The sequence below is a fragment of the Leptonychotes weddellii genome, chromosome 9, assembly GCF_054177405.1.
Source record: "Leptonychotes weddellii isolate Sample4059 chromosome 9, ASM5417740v2, whole genome shotgun sequence".
Lineage (NCBI taxonomy): Eukaryota > Metazoa > Chordata > Mammalia > Carnivora > Phocidae > Leptonychotes > Leptonychotes weddellii.
The window spans coordinates 125,981,780-126,005,558 of record NC_138377.1 but is presented as its reverse complement, the minus strand read 5'-3'; the positions used below and the strand labels follow the sequence as shown (position 1 = coordinate 126,005,558).

The window sequence follows — 23,779 nt, the reverse complement described above, 5'->3', positions numbered from 1 at the left end:
GTGTCCTCACGGCCCTTCCCGCCCCATCCTCTGACAGAGGCTCAAGTGATCTGTCTCGAGACTGAAAGATGCTGCAAATCCTTTGCTCCGCTTCCTGTTAGGAGGAGCAGCTTGGTCCCCTTCCCTAGTGACCCAGCGGGCCTTGGTGACATGCTGGATCCCTGGGATGTTGGAGTCTGAGGCTGGGTCATAAGTAGCCTTGCAGCTTTTGCCCGAGCCTCTTGGAAGGTGGCTCTTGGGACCCAGCAGCCACCCCGAGGAACCCAAGCCACACGGAGAGGCCAGGTGAGGGTGCTGGGGGGACAGCCTCAGCTCAGCCCCCAGCCAACATCAACTTCTGGCCACTGGACGCCCCGCCCAGTCGAGGCTTCAGTAACCCCAGCTGCTGTGACCGTGACCTCAGGAGAGCCCCGTCCTCAACCCCCAGGACCCAGGAACCTAATAGAAACTGTTTCAAGCCATTAAAGTGTTGGGGTGATTTGTCCCAGGGGTAGCAGATCACCTAAACGGTCTCCCTCATCAGACTACGAGTCCCCAAGGGCAGGGTCCATGTCCTTGTCACTCTGGATCTCCAGCCCCAGCCCAGCGGTCTGCTAAGGACCAGGGACTCCTCAGATACCCTTTGAGTGAACGAATGAAACCCATCAAAAGTCACTGTTCACCCTGAGATAGAAGAGATTTATTAGCAAGAGGTAATCAGGAAACATATATTTTTACAAAAATGGAAATTTCTTTTTTTTTCCAAACAAGCCGTAAGTTGAAATATTGTAGGACTTGAAATAGAATTCTCATACCACTAGGTATTGCTTACAGCAAAAGTTGTCTGTTTGTCGTCGTGAGCATGCCTGCCGCTTGAGTGAACCCGCGCTCCCTCTACTGTACAGTGTAAAAAATCGACGGTAGTATTCACAGAATAAGCACTACGATACTATATTCCTGCTAGAAGGCGCTCAGACAGGACCACAGTATATGCGATAAAAACACTCGGTTATTGATTCCCTAGTTCTACGGTGTGGGACTATTTTCACAAAGCAGACAGACTCAGAGCGTCTCAACGGAAGCTTGGAGTGACCATTGGGCAGCTAGGAGAGGAGGAGTGACGTGTTCTGCGTCCCCGACTTGCAGTGAACGCCGGGCCGCGGTCAGCGCAGGCCAGCGCGACTTGTGTTGTGACTCCGTGTCCCTCGGGCGCTCCGGGGCCTCGCCCGGGCTTCACGGAGACGGCTACTCATGCTACCTGGTGTGAGTCCTAGAGCGCGCAGCACACCGCGCCGGCACGAGGTGGTGGGTGCTGGTGATACGGGGCGTGGTCCTCGGTGGAGGGGACACCCCTCCGTCCGGGTTACCGGGAGACGGGGGAGCTTGGACCCCTGTGATTTTGGCTGAAAAAGCTGCTTTGGAAACAGGCATCACCGTCAGCGGGAAGATCTGTGAATGACTGGACTTCAGGGTGCGGTCCCCTCCCGCCTCCCCCCACCCCCCAGTTAGAACAACTACATGGAACATGCTGGGAGGACGCCCGGGGGCCGGGGCCGGGGCGGGCGGGAAGCAGGACGGTGCCCAGGCTCGCGTCTGCACGGGCTCCGTCCCCCCTCCCGAGAGAGCGAGGGGCCGGGAAGACTCGGACGTCGTCGTTGGAAAGAACCAGGCGCTGCGGGACGCGGGGAAGGGCGACGTCGGAAACGGAGCCGAGCGCCTATTCCGGTCTACAGGAATCTAAGAACGAGAATGGACTGGTGTTCTTGGAGAAGCACATACTAAAGAGGAAAATCCAGGGACCAGACGACTATGTACAACGTCACAGCGCGTGTCCGTGGCGCGGCTGGGGCCGGCCGGCTTCAGGTGGGCAGTTTGGGCTCCATGCGGAGAGAGGACTCGTAGAGGCTTTCCTCGTCCATCACGAAGGACCGGTCCAGCAGGTACTGGGTCACCTGAGAGGAGGAAGAGACAGAAGGAGAAGCGGCCACACGGCCACAGGGCCTCCGGGACACCTGACGGCGGACGCCGGGCCCGGGAAGCAGGCCCTCCGCGGGGCGGCCAGGCCGGTGCACGGCGCTCACGGGCCTCACGCCGCGTTTTGTCTTCATGTTGTCTTGGTATTGTCGTTGATCATCGTCCTGACAGGAATGCTAAGTCACAGGGGTTCAGCGGGACCCTCGACTGCCTTTCTTTGGCGGAACGCTAGATGAAATGCTTTGGGGCTTTTTAATTTTTTTAAAGATTCTAATTATTTATTTGAGAGAGAGAGAGAGCATGAGCAGGGGAGGGGTGGAGGGAGAGGGAGAAGCAGACTTTCCGCTGATCAGGGAAGCCCGATGCGGGACTCGATCCCAGGACCCCGGGATCATGACCTGGGCCGAAGGCAGACGCTTAACTGACTGAGCCACCCAGGTGCCCTGATTTTGGGCTCCAATCTTGAAAAAAAAAAACTGACCATGTCAAGTGTAGAATCTAAGTGGTGGGTGTCTGGGGGTTTACATGTTCTCTCAATATGTCTTTATGCTGCGAAGATAGATTTAAACATTAGGTTGACAGAGCTCCAAGCCACGTTCACCCCAGGAAGGAAAGTGGGAACGGGCTGGGTGAGGGCCGGGGCTCCCCGTCTGGTCTTGCACGGCTCATTCCGGGGAAAAACCTTGGAGTGGACAATCCGCAGGACCCACGGCCGGGCTGGGTTCCTACAATGAGATGTGCCTGAGGGGCCAGAGCCCAACCCCCCCAGGGAAGCCCCAGCTTCGCCAAGAGTCCTTCCAAGCCTCGTTCATTTGTCAGCTGTGGAACCAAACACATCACACGTCTTACACAGTATTTGGGAATCTTCGGATGGCTGCTAAAGCAAAATCAGGTCTCTGCCGCGAGCGTCTTGGCTCCTGGACCCTGTGCTATCGTGGGGGCGGGAGCGGCGAACACGCTGGCTCCCAGTCACAGACACAGGGATGACTGTCTGGTTCATGGCTCTCACCAGCACCTCCAGGAAGTGGACTCCAGACATCACAGTCTAGATTAGCCCATACCCGCTGATAAAGACGTGAGTGTCTGGCCGCTGGTCTTCCTCGCCCAGCTCCAGCCTCCCACCAGCACCCCTTTCTAGATAAACCTACAGAAATTTGGACCTGTGGACACCAGCACATGGACCAGCTAGTTCTCTCCATCACGAGCATGCTCAAGGTCGAGCTCCCACAGTTCTGCGTCGGGGAGACGGGTTGCAAACAGCACCTCTGGGAAGCGGTCAGGGACAGGAGAAGGGGCCCCAGGCCTGATCCAGAGCCTGGCACGTAGCACGTGCTCAAGAAATATTTGTGGAATGACAGAATGAACACAGAGCAAGGGGAAAGGGGCCCCATCAATAACCCCTTGGTTCTTCTCAAAAACAGATCCTCAGAGGGCAAATCTGCAGTAAAGGAAAGTGAAGCTTGACTTTCTGGGGTGCGTGGTGGTCAGTCTGGGGCTGGACACTCTGTGAGCTGTGAGCTAGAAGGCTGAGAGGCTCTGGATGGGAGGGGACGGATCTCTGGGCAGAGAAGAGATCATAGGATTGGGAGCCAGAGTTTGGGTCAGCAAGTCTCAGTGACTTTATCTGTAAAACGGGGCACACGGTTCAGAGAGTGAAGTGAGACCAACATGCTGTCTTTACAAATGCAAATTAAACCAGTTCTGTAAGCTCCTTTCCTGGCTTCCCAGGGTCCTCAGGACCAGGTTCCGGATCCTTCCGGGAGCCCAGGCTCACCTGGCTTGGCCTGCCTGCGGCAGTCACCCCCAGACAGGCCCTCCCCGCCTCCCAGAGCTGGTCTTGCTCGCAGGCCCCCACGCGGGCAGCACCCCTCTGTGTGGACCTGCGTGTGCTCTCTGCCAAGGGTCGCAGCCAAGGGCGGACCCAACCTAAGCGCCCATCACGAGAGAGCTGGCTAAGTAGGCGCTCTCTCTGCCGCTGTGAGGCCGATGGTCTCAGAGACACGCTGTCGAGGAAGAAAGGGACTCGGAGCAAGGAGGTGTCCTACGCTGCCATGTCACAGCTAGTTAGCTGGGCGAGCTCCTGTTTGCACAGAGATGGGGATCCCGCTGCCTCTGGGGGCGACCTGGTCGCTGGGGGGGCTTTTCACCGCCTGCCCTTCCCACAAGTGACTTGTGCAACTAGGGAGCGTATTCCTCTTCAAAAGGAAGTTGTAAACGCTGCCTCCCTTGCCTGGTGGGGGATCAGATGGGATCACCAACCATCAACGGCCTGGAGCAGCAAGGTCGGCACCTGCTGTTGGAAGGTCAGTGGAAAGGGGAGAGGGAGGGCTTCCTGGCAGGGCTGGTGTTGGAGCGGCGCCCAGGGGAGCCCGCGAGCGAAAGGGGTTGGATGTGGAGGGACGAGGGAGGAGGGGGTGGTCCAGAGAGAGCACCTGTGTGAGAGCCGAAGGGACGGACGGGGTGCAGGCCGCTTACCTTCACTTGGTGTTCTATTTTATATGCAGTTTGTTGAAACTGGCGAATCTCTCGGATAATATGAGATATCTGTGAGAAGGAGGAGTGTTTAAGAAGACAGTCTGCTGTCTCCGTGCCCCCACTTCGCAGCACAGAAGGGGCACCACCAACCAAGCCTGACGTCGGTCTCCTAATTCCCAGACACGCCGCCCCCTGGGAAGCCCCACCGAGGCAGGTGCTTTCCTTTGAACCAGCAACCTGTTCCCACGGGTGAGACTGGTCAAAACTCTACAGGTTAATGATGCAAGGGACAGAAACGGTACCGTTCCACGAGTGGGGCAGGCTGGCCAACATCCCAAAGCAGCCCCCGCTTCTCAGCAAAGGTCAGGGCACCTGCCACGTTCTGAATGCCCGCTGTGGGCAGGCACCCCGCGAGGGGGCCCCGACCCGTCCCCAGAATGGTGCTCCCAGTTTGCATTTGACAGAGAAGCCCTTCTAGGGAAGGAAATCTTCAGTGGAAGCCCATCACACAGCACCGACCCAACGTCCCGTGAGAAGGCAGACGGGCTGGCTACAACTCTGGCCCCCGCCCCCTCCCAGGCCCCAGCAATCTCTGGGAAAATTTGGGAGGTGCTGCGTTCATGATTTTGTGGGGCCCCACGAAGCAAGTGTCCATATGGACACTAAAAGAAGGAGTGCAAATAAAGGCACAGCCCTTGGGTCAGGCAGACGCGGCTTGAGACCCAGCTCTGCCCTTCAACCGCGGGTGACCGTGGGCCGGCCACTGACCCCTCCGAGCCTCAGGCTGCGCCCCTGGGGGGCGGGCATACCGTGCCAAGAGCACCCACCCTTCCACTGCGGGCATGATCCGAGGGGGTGCAGGGAGGCTGGCTGGCGGGGGAGCCCCGGCTCTCGCTGGAGGAGTCAGACCCGGCTTCCGAGAGCACGTGCCCGATGGAGCAGGCCCGGTGGTCCTGGGACTCGGGTCTGGGCTTGGACGGCCCCCCACCGCCCCGGCAGACTCACCATTCTCATCTTGGAGAAGTTGACCAGGCCGTCCTCCGTGTAATTGGGCGTCCCCTCTTCGATGAAGGCCAGGTCGGTGAGGTACATCCCCAGGTAAGGGACACAGGGAGGGTCACAACTTCAAAGCGAATGGCATTAAACAACAGTTTTTCATTTAGAACCATGAGCCTCTACTAACATAGAGCGCCCTGCATGCATCTTCTGCTTTGCTGGAGGCAAAGGGCTTTCTCTTCACCGGGAATCACGGGAACTCTTGGGCCCAGGATTGTCAAGTGGCTCTGAGGGTGATGGGGTGACAGTGGGGCCCGGGGTCTCTCCACCAATGGCCCCCTCCCTCCCTGAGCCAGAAAGCCCTCCCCTACCTCTCCGCCCTGTCCTGGATGCAGCCCCCTCCCCCGTCTCGCCAGTGAAACTCTCCATCCAGTCCTGCTCTGGAGTCACCTCCCGCTGGACTCTGCAGCCCCCACCCCATTCTGCCAGCTATGGTACCCGGCCCCCCAGCGTCTTTCCGCTCCTTGAGACTTCTCTGCCTCCACATCTGGCCCCACGGGGATGTCCTGCCCACCCAAGCACAGGGGTGCCGGAGCAGGAAACCCTGGCCCCCTGAGGTCACCCTCCTGCAGGTGGCTTCTGGGCAGGGGGTTGGGGGACAGTGTCCATGACAGGTGACTTTTTTGGGAGTTGGGCCCCAGGACTGATGGGCTACACCTCTCTGATCTGAAGCAGGGGCTTCGGTTACGGCTCAATGGTGGCGTCTTCCAGTGCCTCTGGGTGGGACCAGGAAAGGGGCTGATTGAGTGATGGGTCCGGCGGCCACCATGTTCCAGCAGAGCACCGGGGAGTGCCCTCAGGGGGACCTCACAGTGTCCCACTGCCTCCTCTTAGCTCAGCACACAGATGCAGGAGGCTCTCTGCACGTACCTGCAGGTGCAGCTGACCCCCTTCCTAGACCCTCTCACTTTTGTCTCCTCTTGCCACGTGGCGACCCGCCCCTCTAGAGGAAGGGGAGGTGGGGAGGACGGGGGATGGGGGTAAGAACGGAACCCCAGCCTCCGCCCCGCGCCTGCTGGTTGTGTGACCCCCGGCCCGGTCTCTGGGTCCCGAGGCTCCCCTCGTACAGGAGAGTGGGTGGCGAAGGCGGTTTTTGGTGCTCAGATGGTTGAGTGAGGCCAGGGGACACTCTATTAAATAACACTGATTCCTACGGTAAGAAACACCAGACTTTCCTCTGGGGGTAGAATGGCTTTGACGCCTTCTGACACTGGCCATTTCCTCCCCCACTTCTTCCTTTGTAAACAAGTAGCAACAGGTCTCAGAGTGTTGGCAAAGACTGGGATCCCAGCCAGAACTCAGTAACTGCTTTGTTCCCACTGTATCTATTTATGGTGGCAACCTTGTATGATGGCAAGTAAGGTGGTTTTCCGTTTACTGCCCTGATAGCGTTTTCCTTCTTAATTACATTGATTTTTGGGAAAACGTGAGTTACTTATAGGGAGATCTGCTAAGTGAATGTAAATACGGCTGGCACGCGGCTGGGAGGTGGGCCGTTGGAGTTGGGGAGACCGGGGGACAGCACAATCGGTTTTTGAACTCCAGGTCTTGACTCTTTCTTGGGTATTGAAAATAATTTAGCAAGTGTTGATCAGAATTTTTTTAAATGAAAAAAAAGTCAGAAATAGAATAAAAGAAAACATCTGAATTCATTGCATGGACCAAAAGTATATGTTGCTTTGTGAAGTTTTAGTCCTTGTTATGCATATATGCATTTCTAAAAATATATATATATATTTTTACTGTGGGTTGTGATTTAAAAAAAAAGCCAGACCTGAAAGGGTCACTGGCAGGCGTCTCTGGGTCCCACCAGACAGTCTGTGACCATTACAGGCCCGGCTTTCCACGTCCCGCCCATCACCCTGTGAGTCTGAGGCACGGACTCGGGGTGGACGGAGACGTAGTTCAAAGATGGAGAAGGAGCCCCGGGGCCGGTGGAGGGGGGCAGCTTGCTGGCCAGCGGCCTCTGACGGGGCTTCCCAGCTCGCCCTGCTGGTTCCGCACCTGATGGGGTAACTTGGTAACCCGAGGTGGGGAAGCACCTCCTGTCTGGGATGGAGGGGGAGTGGGGGGCCATGTGGCCACAGAGTGTTCCTGGGGGCCTTATGAGGTCTCCAACTGTCCAGACTAGTGGGAAGGATCAGGCGTTCCCCTGACCACGGAGGTGGCTTTCCCTGACCTATTTATGGCAGCTCATGAGCCGGCTGTAGAAACACAGCTGACGTGTAAGTTAGTGACTTGCAAGTGGCATCACCAGCCCCATTACCACTCTGTCCCTATTCCCCGCTTCCTAGTGAGGTGTTTCGAGGAGGGGCCCGGGGACGAGCACACGTGAGTAACTCAGTCACGTGTGTGCACGTGTACTCGCACGTGCAGCAAATCCATACATGTAACCAACCTACCAAACCCAGAGGCGTGTCGGTCACCATGTGGGGTGGCCAGCGTGGAGGTGGCAGGTGGGGGCAGGTGTGCGGAGGAGAGGGCCGGTGGAGGGTCCCCAGAGGGTGCCCCTGTGCGGGGACTGACCTGAAGGAAAGGCAAGCATGCTGAGGGCCCCTGCGTCTGGTTAGCTCTGAGCTTTCCCTGGGGGCACCCCGGGCCCTCTTGGGTGGGGTCTTGCCCTGCCTGGATCAGAGCCCGCCCACAAGAGCTGGTATGGGGTGGCTTCCCCTGCTGACAGACCCCTCACATGCCCGTACCTGGGGTTTTAGGGAGAAGAGAGGAAAGTGCCCCACTTTCCATTCTACATGATGTCTCTGGCTTTCTGGGCAGTGCCTAGATGTGGTCTTGCCTTTCTGTGGTTGTTTGGGGTCCCCAGCTGGGATATTTCTTTCCACCAAGAAATTCTTGATGATGTCAAGCGGGACAACAGAGATCACAGGGTACCAGCAACTGAAAATCAGAGGCGGCTGCCCAGTGGGCTTCCACTAAGGGGTCACCACTCCCTTCTCCCTCCTCTGCCTTGCCCCGGGGGGCGGGGACGGGCCACTCTCCCACCCACTCTGCTGCCTCTGGTTAGGGCCCTCCTCTCCTTCCCAGGGAGGGTGTGAGGGGCACTCAGGCTGGGCTGTGTGGCCCGGAACCCCTGTGGCCAGGGTCCAAGCCTCCAGCACGCGGTGCAAGAAAATTAGGCACTCAGATTTGGGGGAAAAAATTGCCATGGGGCAGGAGTGGGGGTGGGGCCCAGAGTCCAATCTTGTTTTTTGCCACCTGGACAAACTGCTCTGTCTTGTTAACGGGAGACCAGGCCTTGCTGGGTGGGCACAGGCAGAAAATCAAGGTGGGAAGAGGTATTTGGGATATTGGAGCTCTTGGATTCCTTGTATCCCCACAGATGGGTGGATTTTCACCCCCGTGAAGAGGAGGGTCTGGTGAGGGGCTGGGGGTCAGCTAGCCGACTGGCTCCCCCATGGCCACCCCTGTCTTTCACTCATTCAGCCAACTGCCGCGAAAGCCCGGCCCCCCAGGGTTCCTCTAACGGCAGGCTTCCTATTTAAATTAAAGCGAACGTGCAGATAGGCAAATGTGTGCTGGGTTAAGATTAGACAGGGGGCAAAACCAGAATTGCCCCCAAAAGGGCTGGTGACCAAATTTTACTGAAAAATTTAAATCTCAGCCAAATCTTGTGCACGGAGCTGTGGGAGGCTCTGATGGCTGGCAGGCAGACAGGAGGGGACAGCCTCAGGGCTCCTCAAGGGTGTGGGTTTGGGGAATGAGCAGGGCAGATGAGGTCATGCTCAGGGTTCTGGGCAGGGGACTGACAGGTGCATACAGCAAGCGCTGTAGGTGGACCTGGGGGAATTTAAGAAGGTGGGCGAGAGGAAGAGGGGTCAGATGTAGGGATGAAGTCTTGGCTGGTAAAGGTAATAAGGCTATTCGTTGTCATAGTGCTGTGGGCTGGGACCCACGTGGTAAGGCTCAGCACGGCTCCTTGTCCGGGTCACCCGCTGTGCCCACAGACTGCCACTGTCCCCTGCCTGGTGAGACGGACCCCCAGGGGTCCACACGGCACAGATCTACGTGGAAACCACAGCGCCTCCGGAGAAGGGGCACAGGACACATCTGCCCCGTGTGTCCCCAATCTCTCGTTCCCTCGCAGGGCTTGGCCCACCCATCCATAAAACAAGAACCTGGTTTGCATGAAGGCCTCAGCCCCCAGAATGCCCGGAGACCCCGCCGCCCCGCGTGGCAGGGAGCGGAGGTGCCTGGGCCAGGCACTGACGCAGGCCGAGGGGAAGAAGGAAGACAGCAGGGACTGAGACAGAACAGGGGCCATGGAGGCGTGGAGGCGGCGGCGGACGGGCGAGGAAGCCATGGGAAGGAGGCGGATGGAGGGGCGCCCGGGGCGGGCGGACAGGCTGGAGAATGCATGATGGGGCAGCCCCCAAAAGCACAGCCCGGGGGCTCCGTGGAGCCCAGGCACCAGAGAGACGGCACAGATGCGGGTGGGACATCCGTCTGAGGACAAGTACGTGGAGATGCGACCAACAATGGCACACAGAGCTGGCAAAGGACAGGCCGGGGCGGCGGGGGCAACGAGGAGGGCAGACGGGGCTGGCAGCGGGGTGTGCAGGCCTGCCGGGGGGGGGGGGTCTGCCTCGTCCCCAGGCCCTGGGGGCAGTGGCCGTGTGGTCTGCCCTGACGGCAGGACAGGCGCTCGTGGGCTCTGTAAGGAGCCAGGACCCCGGGGTGGCCCAGGGTCTCTCCACGGGGTGCAGGGAGGAAAGGGCGAGGCCAGCCCGGCTCGGCCCATGGCAGGACGGCAGAGCCCAGAGCCGCGGCCCGCAGCACACAGCTGCGGGGGTGACTGTGAGTGGCCACAGTGGGTACCGCTGGGCTGGGGCTCTGTTCTGCTGGGACAGCTCGCCTGGACCTGCACAGGAGGCGGCCTCGGGCAAACCACCGAGCGCTGGCCTCACAGGCCACTCGTGCCAAGTTCTGGCTCTGTCACCACGGCCCCAGGGCCTCAGTGTCGTCAGCAGAAGCAGGATGGGAGAATCTACGTGCAGTGGTGGTTCTCCGGGGGGAGATTTTGCCTCCCAGGGGTAGTTGGCAATGAGCGGAGGCAGTTTTGGTGGTTAGAACTTGGGGAGGGGCACTGGCATCTTGTGGGTGGGGGCCGGGGCTGCTGCTAAACATCCTACAGGGCACAAGACAGCCCTCGATACAGGACCATCCTGGTCTAATGACAAGAGGGCCGAGGCTGGGAGGCTCTGCAAACAGTAAGGTGCGGCTGGGGGGCTCCGCGGACAGTAAGGTGCGGCTGGGGGGCTCCGCGGACAGTAAGGTGCGGCTGGGGGGCTCCGTGAACAGTAAGGTACAATTGTTGCCAAAACTGCATTTCTTTGATTCCAAGATGCCATTTTCTGCACAATGCGGTCTTGTTTCGGGGACAAATTCTCAATTAAAAAAAGGAATGCAATCACATTAAATAAACACATTGACTTTAGGGCATATTCTGATGTCAGAAATACTGAAATGTGGGCAAGTGTGCACGTCCGAATGGAGGCCTCTGCATCACAGCTCTCGGGCTTATGGGGACCGTAGCATGCTCCCCGTGCCCCCTCCTCTCTCTCTGTTTCTCGGGAAAGGCCACCGAGACTCTGGGATTTCTCCAGCAGACCACGGAGGACGAAGCTGACCCACCCCGGAGGTCTGGGGTGCCTAGGGGTCTTGTGGGTAGACGGTCGGACAGACAGACAGACAGACCTCCTGCTCCAGCCGATGTGGCCCGTGAATGCCTCTGCAATGCGGTTCTACGATTTAAACAGTAATAGTGACAAAATGACACACACTTACTTTTTCAGAGCTTCTCTCAGATTCTTAAATCTGCCCTCTGATGACACAAGCTTTTGGAGCTTGTCAATCAAAGCTTTTGTCTAGAAAGAATTAGAAGCATTTACTAACGCGGCACGCACTGAGGCCCACGGCACCAGCCCACACTCCACGGGCTGCCCTCGGGACTCCAGAACTCCCTCTGCTCTGCCCCGTCACGGGGCAGGGCGTTTCCGGGGCTCGCCTGAGTCTGGCACCTCACCCCCCAGCTCCTAAAGAGTCCGACACGGACCCCCGTTTTGTGTGTCTCGAGTGTACACGCACCCTTCAGAAACACAGAGGTGGGCCGTGGGGGACCTGGAAACCCTGGGCACCCTGGGAAAGGGGGTGGAGGTGGGGCTGGCAACTGCAAGGAACCCCCGCTCCAGGGCAGAGCCTCTCTCGCGCACTGAACCCCAGGGTTGCGGCCAAGGGATACACCTTCCCCTGTAGCTCTCAGGACCCCACGCGAATGTAAGAGTCCAGAAGGAAGATGGCAGACGAGCTGATCCTCTAGAAGAACAGGCCTTGCAGGGGAAGAGCCAACCCCCGGCTGAGGGTCCCGTCTGCCACACGTCAGGCTGGAGACTGGCCTCGGCCTAAGCGAGGCCGCCCTGGGTCCGGCTTGGCGCTCCTTCCCCAGCGCAGCCGGGGGAGGCCCTGTACCTCGGTGGCCCCCACGCCCTCATTTACACAACGGGGAGGTGGACTAGTGAGCCTGCTTTCCAGCTCCCGTCCTCAAAGTCCAGACCATGGCTGAGGGGACACGGGCCACAAGCCCTAAGCTTTGGGCCAGACGTTTTCTGAGAAGTCTGCCCCCAGAAAACGACACGATGGGAGAAGAGACCCACGTGTGCTTCCCAAGGGGCGCGGCTGGAAGAGCACCCCGTTCAGGTTGCTCCCCGACTGATGAGAAGTGTCGTCACCGGTGTGGACCTACCCTGCTCAAAGCAGAAATGTGTTCTGGATCCCGTGAAAGGGACACACACAGCCAAGGGCACGGGATTCTGCTTCCTCCCGAAATGGCTGCCCTCACGGATCCGTCCTGAAGCCTGGACGCCCGGCCTACCTCCGCCCTGGCGTCTCAGCATCCTCCCTGCACTTTTCCAGAGTTTTCTGTCCAGGGCTGCCGCCCCGTGCGTTCCTCCTTCCCACCCGCCTGGGAAGAAAGACCTGAGGCGTGAGACCAGATGCAGGGGCTGAGAGTCCCGGACGGGGGGGCCTGGCTGGCGCTGCGACCGGCCTCAGCGAGCACACGGGCAAGGCCACACACCTCGCAGAGTGCTGGGTCTCCAGGCTCACATCTGGAGAATGGGAGGGTAGGCCCAGGTATTCCCTAAAGGCAGTAAGAGCTCAGATATCCTAGGACTGTGGGCCCCACAGAAGCTAGATCAGGAGGCCCCGGGGGCCACGTAGCTCCGGACGAAGTATCACCCACCAGTGGTCGTGGGAACCTAGGGAGGATATTCTCACACATGGGGGTTTGGGGTATACACTTGGGGCCAATCTGTGGCTCTGAGTTGGGCATGCTTTGATTCCTTCCACATCTGTGTTCCTCTGGGGCGTCGCTCTGTCCAGGAAGGAGTTCTGCAGCCTGGGAGACCACTGGATTTTCCCAGCCACTGCTTAAAAAACAGAATTCCGAAGCCACTCAAGTATCTCCTGGTGGGGCCAGGAGCTCAAGGAGACACAGGCCCCCGGGACCCTGGGCGTCTCTGCCGCAGGCAGAAATAAGGGGCACTTGGAATATGTCACTGAAACCAGAGACCAAGTGAGGAGCCTGCCTTGGACGTGGTGTGGAGGCCAAAGATGATCACAGAGCCCCCGGAAGCTCATCCTTTCCTGTCCACCAAACAGAACACTTCTGGATGGCCAAGGCTGCTCCCCGCCAAAGGGGCCCCGAGGTATTGCTGGCCAAAGAGAGACTTCTGTCCCCCCGAGAATGCAACCATCCTCTGGAGGGGCGACACACAGATCTGTTAGTCATCTGCACCTGGAGGGAATCCCCCTTTCCAGAGAATGGGGCAACGGATGGGAGAAGAACAGGGAAATGGAGCCAGAAGTCCCCACCCAAGCCTGACTGCTTGGCTCTTGCACGGGCTGGCCTGCACTTGGACCTAATGCTTTCCCGCTTTGGGCCAGCACATTCAAGCCAACGATGAAAACCCGCTGCTGGGGCTGTGTTTTAGGCCTGCTAAGAAACATAGCCCCTCTGGTGGGTCTCAAGTATCCACGGGACACCTGCAGAGGGACAGCGACCGTCCCTGGCTGGTGCTGGCCAGGCACCGTGCAGACGCATACGGCCCAGCCGAAGGGCTGGGAGAAGCCAGCAGGGCCCAGCGGGCCACAGAGTGTGCAGGTCTGCGTGCGCTGTCCGAGGCACCTCTGATGTTTGGACCCAGGTCCTGAATGGCATCCGAGAATGCAGGCCAGGCCATGCGCCTTGACCTCTAGCTGCCCTCCATTTGCGCTTCCCTAAGAGAACGGGAGACTTCGGGATGGTCAAGGTGGTTCCCTCCCAACCTCAGACCACGGGTGACGCTGGGGAACAAGGCCAGGAGGGTCACGGAGCCCCCAGTGTGGTGGGAAAGTGGGGCTGGTCTGAGGGCAGGGGAAGAAAGATGTGGACCCGGACTAGGCCCTCAGACTCCGCCACCTGCCCTGCCTGAGCCCTCACAGGCCAAACCAGCCTGGATGACTCGGGGGTCCCATAGCGGCCCGCTCAGCCCCCGGCTTCAGGAGTCCCCAGCGCCGCGTGCCACACACGGCCAGATGTGCTTACATGCCTGAGTTCCTGAGCTCCAGCCTCTGTTCTTTCCAGGAGCCCCTGTCCTTGTCCTAGCCCTGGCGTGTCTATGTGTGAAGAGGCAAGAGGCCCAGGCTTGCCAGGAGCGGGGCCAACCCTGTAACACGCTGTAGGCTCACTGTCACCGGGGCCAGGGTGACCAGATGTGAGGAAGGGCAGCATCCCAGGCCTTCCTGAGTCGGGCTGCTTAGCTAAGGAAGAGGAATTTATGGACCTGCTGCCTGCCTGGGGTCGCAGGATTGTGACCTGCCATTGGCATGAGGGTGGTGAGAGGGAGGGTAATAAAGAGAACAGTAAGGAGGACTCAGCGTGCAAATGCAGAGCTGTCCAGATGAGACACGCCCCTTGGAGACACTGGGCCACCCAGAGCCCACCCGGCGGCAGGACCACAGACCCCGCTGCCAAGTTACCAGTGCCTTCAGGGGCTTGCTCTGCCCTTTGGCCGTGCCTGTCCAGCCTCCTGCACACGTGTAGGCTGGGGCTGGGGCATCCACCGTGTGCACCAAGGAGGTGGCCCCATGGTGTGCTCCTCTTAGGAGAGCTGCCTCCTCACGACCTTAGTGTAGGGAACTTTATTCCCAAGGAAGAATCCACATTTCAGAATCACGTTCTCAACGAATAAAGATCAAGCTCACATTTAAGATCACTGATTATCCCTGGTGGCCAAAAGGGCTGGTGAGACTAGAGTCCTGGGAAGGAACTTGCGAGACCATCCGGCCACCGTCTCGGCAGCCCTGCAGATCTGGATCGGAATCTGCACGAATCTGCACGAAGCCACCACTCTTGTCCCAACACAAGGAGAAGAACATTGGACCAGTCGTCACTGTCTTACGTGCCCTGCTTTGCAGTGCTAATTTTTCAAGCGGGAATTAAAGTTCCATGGGTCCCAGTGCCATATGGGTGGGCCTGATACCTGGTCCCAGGTGATACAGGAGAAGGGGTTCTCCTGGGAGTGTTGGCCCTCACCCTGTCCTTTCCCCACCTAGGGATGTCCAGAGGCCAGCACTCTGGTGTCCCAGCCCAGCCCAGCCCCAGGCAGGCAGTGGCGCTGGCTTCCCGCCGCACCTGCTTAGAGACTTTGAGCCACGTCTTTTTCAGCCGGAATATTGCGCTCCGGTTCATGGACGAGGTGATCTCCAGCACAGCATTATAGTTGTGCAAGCAGCGGCATATGTCAGCCACGGCCACCCATTTCTCGATGGCGCTCACTCTTGCATTGATGTCCTCATTGCGGATGATTTCTGAAGCAATCAAGTTGCTGATCTTTAAGCCCATGCAATAAGACAAGAAAAAAGTAAGAGTCATAAGTACTGCAAAGCTGATAAATCACCATCATTTGCAGATGATACGACTGCCTGTTCGAAAATCCCAAGACAGTGCTCTGGAACATTACCAGAACAACTGACAGAGCTCATTAGGGTGGCTGGTTAAAGATTCAACATACAAAAATGAGAAGTTTTCCTTCTGCACTGGCCATACCAACTAGAAGACACCATGAAAAAGATCTTCACAATCCCAGTGGAAATGTGTAAATTACCCAGGAACCTAGAGTGATGTGAACTTTGGAAGATCTTACATGAAAAAAATTTACCTACATGAAAAAAAAAGTTTTAAAGGTTTGAATGATGAAGAAAAAGATCAAATTCCCAAATGGGAATATAAATACACCATTTTTCAAAACTAAGATGTGACTTTAATGCAATCCAATAAACATGCAATGGGAGCTTTCCTGAGAACCTGACGAAGTGATTCCACATTAGCAGACTAAAGGGGGTAAACCGTAGGCCCATCTCAATAGATTTGAAAAGAAGTGTTGATAAAATCCATCATTTATCTGTGGTAAATACCATTAGCAAACAAGGAAAAGAATTTCTTTAACCTCATAAACAAACATTATCCCAAACGGGGAAATAGGGGAAGTACTCTGGAACCACCACTGAGATTCATTATCAACATTTGCACTCAACTCCGTCCTAAGGGGCTGCAGGCTTCAAGGGTGCACTCTGGGCACCTCGGTCCCCTGCCCTCATTCTAGCCCTGATATTGGAGAGCCCAGTCGGTACCACCAATAAGGCAAAGAGTCAGAGAAAGGTCTAGAAACAGTGGCAGGCTGTGACGGTCTCCGTCATGGAGGCACACATTCTGTGTCTGGTGGAAATGCCGGATTTTAAGAGAGATGGCCAGACGCCAGGTGGTGATGAGGACAGCCCTCGGAGGTGGACTGCGTGGGTTCAAAGCAGGCTGTCCTGCTGTGTAATGTTGGCGATGGAATTTAACCCCCTTGGGCCTCAGTTTATCTGATCATAAAGTGAGAGAGACGGGGTTAAACGAGACGGTGATGACGAAGACCATGGCGCAGAGGCCGGCATGAGGCAAACAGGCCACTGATGCTTACGTCGTGTCCTGGCCCTCGGCTCGCCTGGGTCCCGGGCATACCCTGGGGTGGGGTGTTTCCGGGACCCACCCACCTTCTCCACTTACTCTCTCCAGCTCCGACAGGGGCCCCCTGTTCTGCTGCTGGGTTCCCTACAGGGCTCCACCCCGAGCTGCAGTAGGGGGGTCTCCTGCCTTTCCTCCCGACGGCCAAGGAGCCTCCCCGGCGCGGGGCGTTGGCCGGGCAGCCCGGGCAGCCGGACAGGCCGTCAGGACAAGCAGAGTCCTGTGCTCCAGCATCCAACCATCAAGCGCCTTCACTCGGGCCATGACTCGGCTCAGAGTGCCCTCGGGGCTTGTAGGGGGCGGGAGCCGCCGGCGCCCAGTGCTGGCCGGGGCTGGAGCCGGGGCGGTCCTGGGGATGTCACCGGGACACGTCTTCCTCCAGACACTTGTCAGGAGATCCCAGGCATCCGCCCTGGGAGCCTTGGTCTCCTTATGTCTACAACGTGGGCTAAGGGTCGGTGTGAGATTCTGACGCCTACAAATCACAGGAGTCCAGTGCCTCGTGTGGAGCCCACTCTTGCACCCTTGGTCACCCAGGACCTCAAGGGTCCTGCCGAAGAAAAACCCGGGAGAGAAAGGCACTGCCCCCCGACCCCGGGCCCCCGTACTCACGTCATTGAAATGCTTAGTGGTCTTCATGATGTAAGGGGTCCTTTCGTTCTTCTCCAGTTTCATCCAGCCTTGTCCAAAGAACTCCCTGTGGGAAGTAAGGAAACCCAGGGCCAATGAGCTCTGCCTTGCTCAGTTCTTTGCTGTGACTTCTCTGCTCTTTGAAAGGCTTTTACTTCTCGGGGAGGAACTTCCTGCAGAGCCCCAGAGAGGAAGGGGCCCTGGGCTGGCGTCTAGCTCTGCCTGGCCCGGCTCAGGGCCTCAGTGGCCTCATCTGTGAAATGGGAACATGAACACACTTTCCCCATGGGGCTGCTGCCAGGCCAAGAAGACGAGAGACTCTGTGGGAGGCACATCATCTACTGTGGAGTGCAGAGTGCCGGCTGGTCCTGTCCTGGAGCTCGGGCCTGACGGGGAGAACTCACATCTCAGGCTCGTGTGCAGAGAGGAAGGTCTGCAGTCTAGGGACGGAAGGGGAAGGAGCCCACAAGCCAAGCCAGTCGAGTGTTTTGGTGAGGAGGACCACGTGAGAAGGCCACAGACGGCCCGAGCCTCCCAGGGGAAGCTCTGCGTTTGGCAGGGACGGTGAGCGTGCTGTGGGCCGGAGGGGAGGGAACTGGGTTTGAAAAGATTCTCTGCTTCTCCTCCCAGAGCACCCGGGCTTCACCAGGAGACGCGGCAGGTGTCCGAGATGCGGCCACCCTCCACCCGGTGATGGCCGGTGGGAGTTTCCGGAAAGCAGAGACCAAAGGCCCTATAGTGGTTCAGAGCTCAGATCCGAAGATCCTAATTTTGGGAAACTATTCTCGGACAGTTGTCAGAAACTCAGAAACACTTGGTTACGAGGAGGTTGACCTTAGCTTTGGATACAAACGTGAAAACTGCAAAGCGCCCCATGGGTCCGAGCACCGTCGGGGAATACCGTGCACGTATTAGAGAGGCTGTTAACGGATGCTGGTGGTAGGCTGTGAGCTCCAGGAAGGTGGTGCGAATTCATTTAAACAGTGTAATCACCAGGAGCACCTGGGGGAGACTGACTACAGCCCGGAGCGGGTGATGCCAGGCCTCGGGGCTTCTTCAAGATCCAGAGCTGCCCCCCCAACCCTGGGGCGCATGCAAGTGCACACACACACTCATGCACATGCGTGTACACTCACACGCTGTGTGCAGAACCCGGGGCCAGGGACGAGGATCCTCCCGCACCCCTGTGGACACCCACGCTTCTGTCCCCCTGCGGGGAGTGCACGTGGCTCGGGAAGTCTAGTGTGCAGGTCCCAGGGATGCAGTGCGGCCCGGCTGCCGGGGAGGAGGACCGGGAGGGCCCGGCACCTGCGCCCACTCACTCATAAGGGATCTTCTTGAAGACGAGGTGGTCCAGCAGGGTCAGCTGCTCCGCGATCTCCAGGGCCGAGTGGTTTTCAAAGGGCTCTGCCTTCACGCCTTCGGCCTGAGGGGAGCAAGTCCGGAGTTAGGCCCTCCTGGATTTCCGGCCGATTCTCAGATGTGATCTCGGCCTAGGTCTGGTGAGTGGGGGGGGGGGGCGGCAGGAGCAGCGCTCACGCGGCAACGAGGCAGCCTTGTCCCAGCCGTGACCGAGACCACAGAGGCGTCCAGAGGACCGCGAGTGGCCCGCGTCACTCGGCAGGAAATGGGCCGACTGGGCCTGGAGCCCGGCTATGACTCCCAGTGACCCGTCCCTCCCCTCAGGTTCTGTCTGGACACGTAGCCGGCTCCACAGCGTCTCCTTTGAAGACTCATTCAATGTGGACTGACAGGGGTGATGACCTCCGGGGCGCCCAGAAGATGGCTGCCTGGCCTTTGTCTTGGGGTTCCCATGTTTCTGGCCCTCAGGGCCACCGTGGGCACCACCTTTACAGCTGTCCACCACCTGCCCTTCTCCCCCCGCCCCAGCCACGGGAAGTCCTTGGGAAACACTTGTCAGGGGACCAAGATCCCAGCGGCCGGGGTTTGATCAAAGGTGGACATGGAGAGGCCGGCGTCCTTGCCACAGAGGTCCTGTGGACGGTTTGTTGGATCCAGGAGGGGATGGAGGGAGCTGGAGAAGAGAGCGGAAGGAGCACCGGGGCTGGCCGTGGGAGGGGCCGGTGTCCATGAGAGAGGGGTTAGGAACGAGAACCACCCCGACCCCAGAAAGGCCAGCTACCCTGCCCCGAGGCCCCAGGGGCTGGGCTGAGCCCCCCAGAGCTGCACTGCTCACAAGGGAATGGGGTCCACGCCATAGCAAGGGGGCAAGCCCTCCCCCTAACTGTCTGCCTCTCTCCCTCCCCCACTCCCTTGGCAAACAGTCACTGAGGGTCCTTGCTAGACACCGGACACAGAAGGACCGGAAATCACTGTCCTGGGCTTCAGGGAGCTCCAGCCGCAGCACGGGGCAGGGACGGAATGCAGGAAAGCAGAGGAAGGGTATCCACGCAGTCAGCCACGGGCCAGAAGCCTGGATGCAGCCACCCAGGGACACGAAGCCATCGGAATGACAAGTGGGGACACGGGGACAGGAGCAAGTTTTGGGGTAGGGACCCTCCTGGGGGCCCAGGATGGCTGAACTGTCAGGCCTGAGGGCCTGTGGCTGGCCTAGGCCGGGGAGAGGCCCGTGGGGGCCGGGCAAGGACAGGCAGGCTGCTCACCCTGCTCCCGCTTGGTCACCCAGGAAACAAGGTGACCCTGGAGGGGAGGCCAGAAGCACAGCTTCCCCACCTGCCATGGGGCCGGGCAAAGTCTCCCTGCAAGCAGCCCTTAGGCTCTCTGGTGAGGCCGCTGGAGCCTCCTCCACACTGGAAGTGCCCCCACGGGCTCTCTGGGAACAAGCCAGGGCCGGGGGGCAGCTCAGCGGTGCTTTGTTCTGCAAGAGCTCAGGATGTTTGCCAGGGAGCAAGAGGCTCTTGTGTTCTCGAGGGCTAAACATTCCAGCTGGCCCCTGCTGGGAAACTGCTCTCCTGTGGGCAGGCACCAGGAAGCAGCCCTGTCTCCCAGGGCGCAGCCGGCATCCTGCCCTGAGGGTCAGCGTGGAGTCTGCATGCAGGAACACCTTTCCTGCCCCGGCCCCCCCCCCCCCGCCCCCGCCGGCTGAGTGCTGCGCCCACAGAGCAGGATGCGGGCCGCTGCAGGGAGGTATTCCCCAGGTGCTCCCCTTCGCCCATGCCCAGGCCCCCGGAGAGCCGGCTCCAGGAGCCGGGGGGTGGGGTGGGGGAGCAGTGGGCCCAGGCCCTGGAGTCCTCAGTGTGAGCACTGAGTACGGCAACGACCGGAGCTCAAGCCACCAGTTTGGGAAGTGAGCCAGGATGGGGCTGCGGGGGGGTCAGAACCAGTCGGCCTTGAGCTTCCCAGGCCGCCATGGTGCCGGGGGCCCAGACTCTGGGATGGCTTGCGGTGGCATGCGGGGGGGCACATCCCTGACCTGGAGGAGGAAGTGGGCCGGGTCAGGCCCCCGCACACACACCACTCCCTTCACCACGTGAACCGCCACCATCAGCTCACATTCCTCGTGGCAAGCACAGCGCTCCCCGGGGCGCCCACGTTTCTGGGCAGGTGGCCAGTGGCACCCCGACTCCTCGGGACGAGGCAGCGTGGGGGGTGGGGTGATCTCCTGCCCTGGAGTCGGAACTGAATGCCACGACCCTGGGTAGGGCGCCTCACCTCCCCAGACCCCCGCTGCTTCATCTTGAACGTGGGGGTGATGGTGTAGACTTGCCGCTGTTGATGAAAGCCTGGCACGGCTCAGCACAGAGGAGCAGCCCACCACCCCCAGCCGGGGCCCCGGCCCCCCTCCTCTGGGGACCGCGGAGCAGAGAACACGCAGCGGGGGCCGGGGCGGGGCTGGTGAGCAGAGGATGAGGAGAGGGGCAGAGGTGTGACGGACTGAATTTCCTCCCTCCAAAATGTGGTGCTGAAGTCCCACTCTCTGGTATCTGGGAACGTCACCTGATTTGGAAATAGGGTCTTTGCAGATGTGCCCGGGTTAAGAGGAGGTCATTGGGGTGAGTCCCAATCGCACAGGACTGGAGTCTTTACAAGAGGGGGGCTTAGACACAGGGAGAGACATGCTCAGGGAAGGTGATTCAGAAACGCGCAGGAGTGAGGACCGCCTGGAACAAGGAGGCGGACATCAGAGGTTCAGGGCCACACGCCAAGGGCCGCCCGGGGCTCCGGGAAGCTGGAAGAGGCAGGAAGGCCCCTCCCCGGAGCGTCCTCCAGCAACACCTGACTTCCAACCCCTGGCCTCCAGGACCGGGACAGGACGCACTTCTGCGGCTGTGAGTCAGTCTGCAGCGCTGGGTTCTGGCCGCCCCGGGGGGACGCGTGCTGGAGGGAACGGCCCGGTGAGCGGCAGCCCGGCTCACCATCTGTGTGATCTCCTCCAGCGTGATCTGGTTGTCGCCTGGGTCCTCCTGGGTCAAAGTCCTAGGGGACGAGACGGCGCGATGGGCCCCGTGCAGCCCGCACCCCCGCCTCGCCTCCCCAGGCAGGTCCCCACGGCTGCCTCGTCTCTGCTCTGTGCTTCCCGAGCCCGAGCCCACTGCCCATTTGTCAGAGACGTCTCCCTGATGGCCTGACTGTCAGGACTCAGCTCCCTGACCCTTGGCCTCCCCGTCTGCACGGGAGGAAGATGGACGAGATCGGGGATGAACAACGTAACCCGTTTCCGTCCCGCAGACGCCCCGAGCGCCTGCAGACAGAAGCGAGCCTGCCCCATCCGCACAGCTCTGGGCAGCCGTGTGAACGCTCCTCCTGGGGGCGTCGTGTGCGGCCACGTGGCTCGTGTGACCGCGGAGCTGAACCCTCAATCCGTGAAGATTTAACAGCCCCGGGCGGGAACGGCGGCCACGATGGGCGCCGCGGACCAGGCAGGAGTTGGGGGCTGCGCAGGGAGAACGTGGTTCCTGACTCTGGGAGGCCAAGGTCTGAGGGGAGGAAGGACACACAGGCCGCCTGCTCAGGGGCCCGTCTGCAGAAGCGGGGCGCACGGCCCCCCGGCAGCTCGGGGCTTCTGCCCCCGCACCCCTGCCTGAGGCCAGCCTGCCTGGAAGGGCTTCCCCGGCTCCCTGCCCGTGGCCGGCTGTGTGGGGCAGAGCCTGGGCCCTGCGCAGCGGGCCAAGCTCAGCGGGGCCGAGGCCACCCATACCTGATGATGTTGGCTGCAGCCTTTCTCTCCTGGGTCAGCAGCTCGGGGTCGTGCATGACCTCCTCCAGGAAGCTGATCACCTTGCATCTGAGCTCGTCGTTGGTCTCAAAGTCCTGTGGGGGGAGACACGCTGGCGCTGCCCTGTCCAGCCACACGCGGAGGGCTGCCTGCCTCGTCTTCGTTTGCCCTGGCCGTGCAGGCCACCAGGGGAGCCTAGAGGCCCTTAGGTATAAAACTCTGGTCAAGACCAAGGGTCCTACCCTGGCCAGCTGCACCCCAAGGCCAGGACTCTGGGGGTGCGGACCTCCTTGGCCCCCTGCTGCAGACAGAGGTGGAGGGACCCAGCCCCGGGGCCTGGGAATGTCCCTGGTGCCCTCCCAGGCCAGACACCGGAGCAGCCCCTTCTGAGGGTGCTGGACGGCTCACCTGGGCTCCCTCCCTCCCACCGCCCCCGAGGCCGTCCTGCTCGCGGTCCTGCCCGCGGTCTCAGAGGGCAGCGGCTCTTGGGGGCCAGCGCCGGGGGCCTCCCACCCACCTGAGAGTGTTTGGAGACCCAGTGGCGGAGCACGTTGAGGACGCGGTTGGTGGCCGCTCGGCGGATCACGAACTCCTTGTCCCCGTTCCTCTGGTCGGGGGGAAACCCTGGTGGCACAGGGGACAGAGGGTACAGGAGGACTAGAAATGGGGCTCAGTGCTCGTCTGGATGTAAAGCCCAGGCCTGGGGAAGCCGGCTGCTGCCGTGGTTGGCGGGTGGGCGGCTTCCGGCCGGGGGTCGGTGCTGGCCAAGGCCCAGAGCAGCAAGCCCTGAACACCGGGAGGGGGACAGTTCCTGGGGCTGGGCTGGCCTGCCTGCAGCTGGGCTGAGCCCGCGGAGGGAGGGGACCCCCTCCCGCATACCTGCGCTGGCCAGGGACATCCTCCGGTACTTCTCCTTGTTCGGGGTGCCCTCGTTGGCTCCCGCCGTGGCGATGGCAAAGGCAGAGGCCGCCGACAGGGCACTGCGCGTGTTGTCCAGTTCCCGACACGAGGTCATGACGACCCCGTTGTTGTAGGAAAAGAGGGGGAACTCTGTGGAGGGGGCAAAACCGACCCTCAGCCTTCCCTGGTGCAGCCCTCACTGTCGGGAAACCGGGGGTCCCCACGCTGCAGCAGCCTCAAGACGGGCAGCCTGTCTCCACTGCGTCCCGGGGCTTAGCAGGCAGAGGTGGGGGCTGTTCCCCTGCTCAGGTCCCCAGAGGGGCGTGCCACCCCCAGGGCGGTCTCGGGGTAGGGAAAGCCCCCGCCTCCCTCCGCCTTCTCTGGTCTGCAGAAGTCCCCAGCCAGCGCCCGGTCCACCCCTGATGTTCCTTTACCCCCAGGGCTCAGCCGGGCCCGGGCTGCTTGGAGACAGAGTCATGAGCCTCCTCACACTCTCAGCCTATTTGGGATGAGCACGTAGCCCGTCCAGTACCTGACACCAGGAATTCATACTGACGGGCTCGTGGGCG

At 60.0% G+C, this 23,779-nt stretch overlaps 1 protein-coding gene across 2 annotated transcripts in view; it reads right to left on the bottom strand.

The window, feature by feature from the left end:
• Nucleotides 1-657: 657 nt before the first annotated feature.
• RASGRF1 (Ras protein specific guanine nucleotide releasing factor 1) overlaps nt 658-23,779 on the bottom strand; it is a 47,556-nt gene continuing 24,434 nt past the window's right edge. For both annotated transcript variants that reach the window (XM_081831807.1, XM_081831808.1), the window contains 11 exons: nt 23,190-23,360; nt 22,828-22,934; nt 22,293-22,405; nt 21,511-21,571; nt 18,496-18,599; nt 17,156-17,240; nt 15,170-15,367; nt 11,284-11,363; nt 5,434-5,551; nt 4,429-4,497; nt 658-1,931 (listed from right to left, as the gene is read on the bottom strand). In XM_081831807.1, coding sequence (XP_081687933.1) covers nt 1,839-1,931; nt 4,429-4,497; nt 5,434-5,551; nt 11,284-11,363; nt 15,170-15,367; nt 17,156-17,240; nt 18,496-18,599; nt 21,511-21,571; nt 22,293-22,405; nt 22,828-22,934; nt 23,190-23,360 — 1,199 coding nt within the window. In that variant the 3' untranslated portion in view covers nt 658-1,838. The remainder of the gene's footprint in view (nt 1,932-4,428; nt 4,498-5,433; nt 5,552-11,283; nt 11,364-15,169; nt 15,368-17,155; nt 17,241-18,495; nt 18,600-21,510; nt 21,572-22,292; nt 22,406-22,827; nt 22,935-23,189; nt 23,361-23,779) is intronic.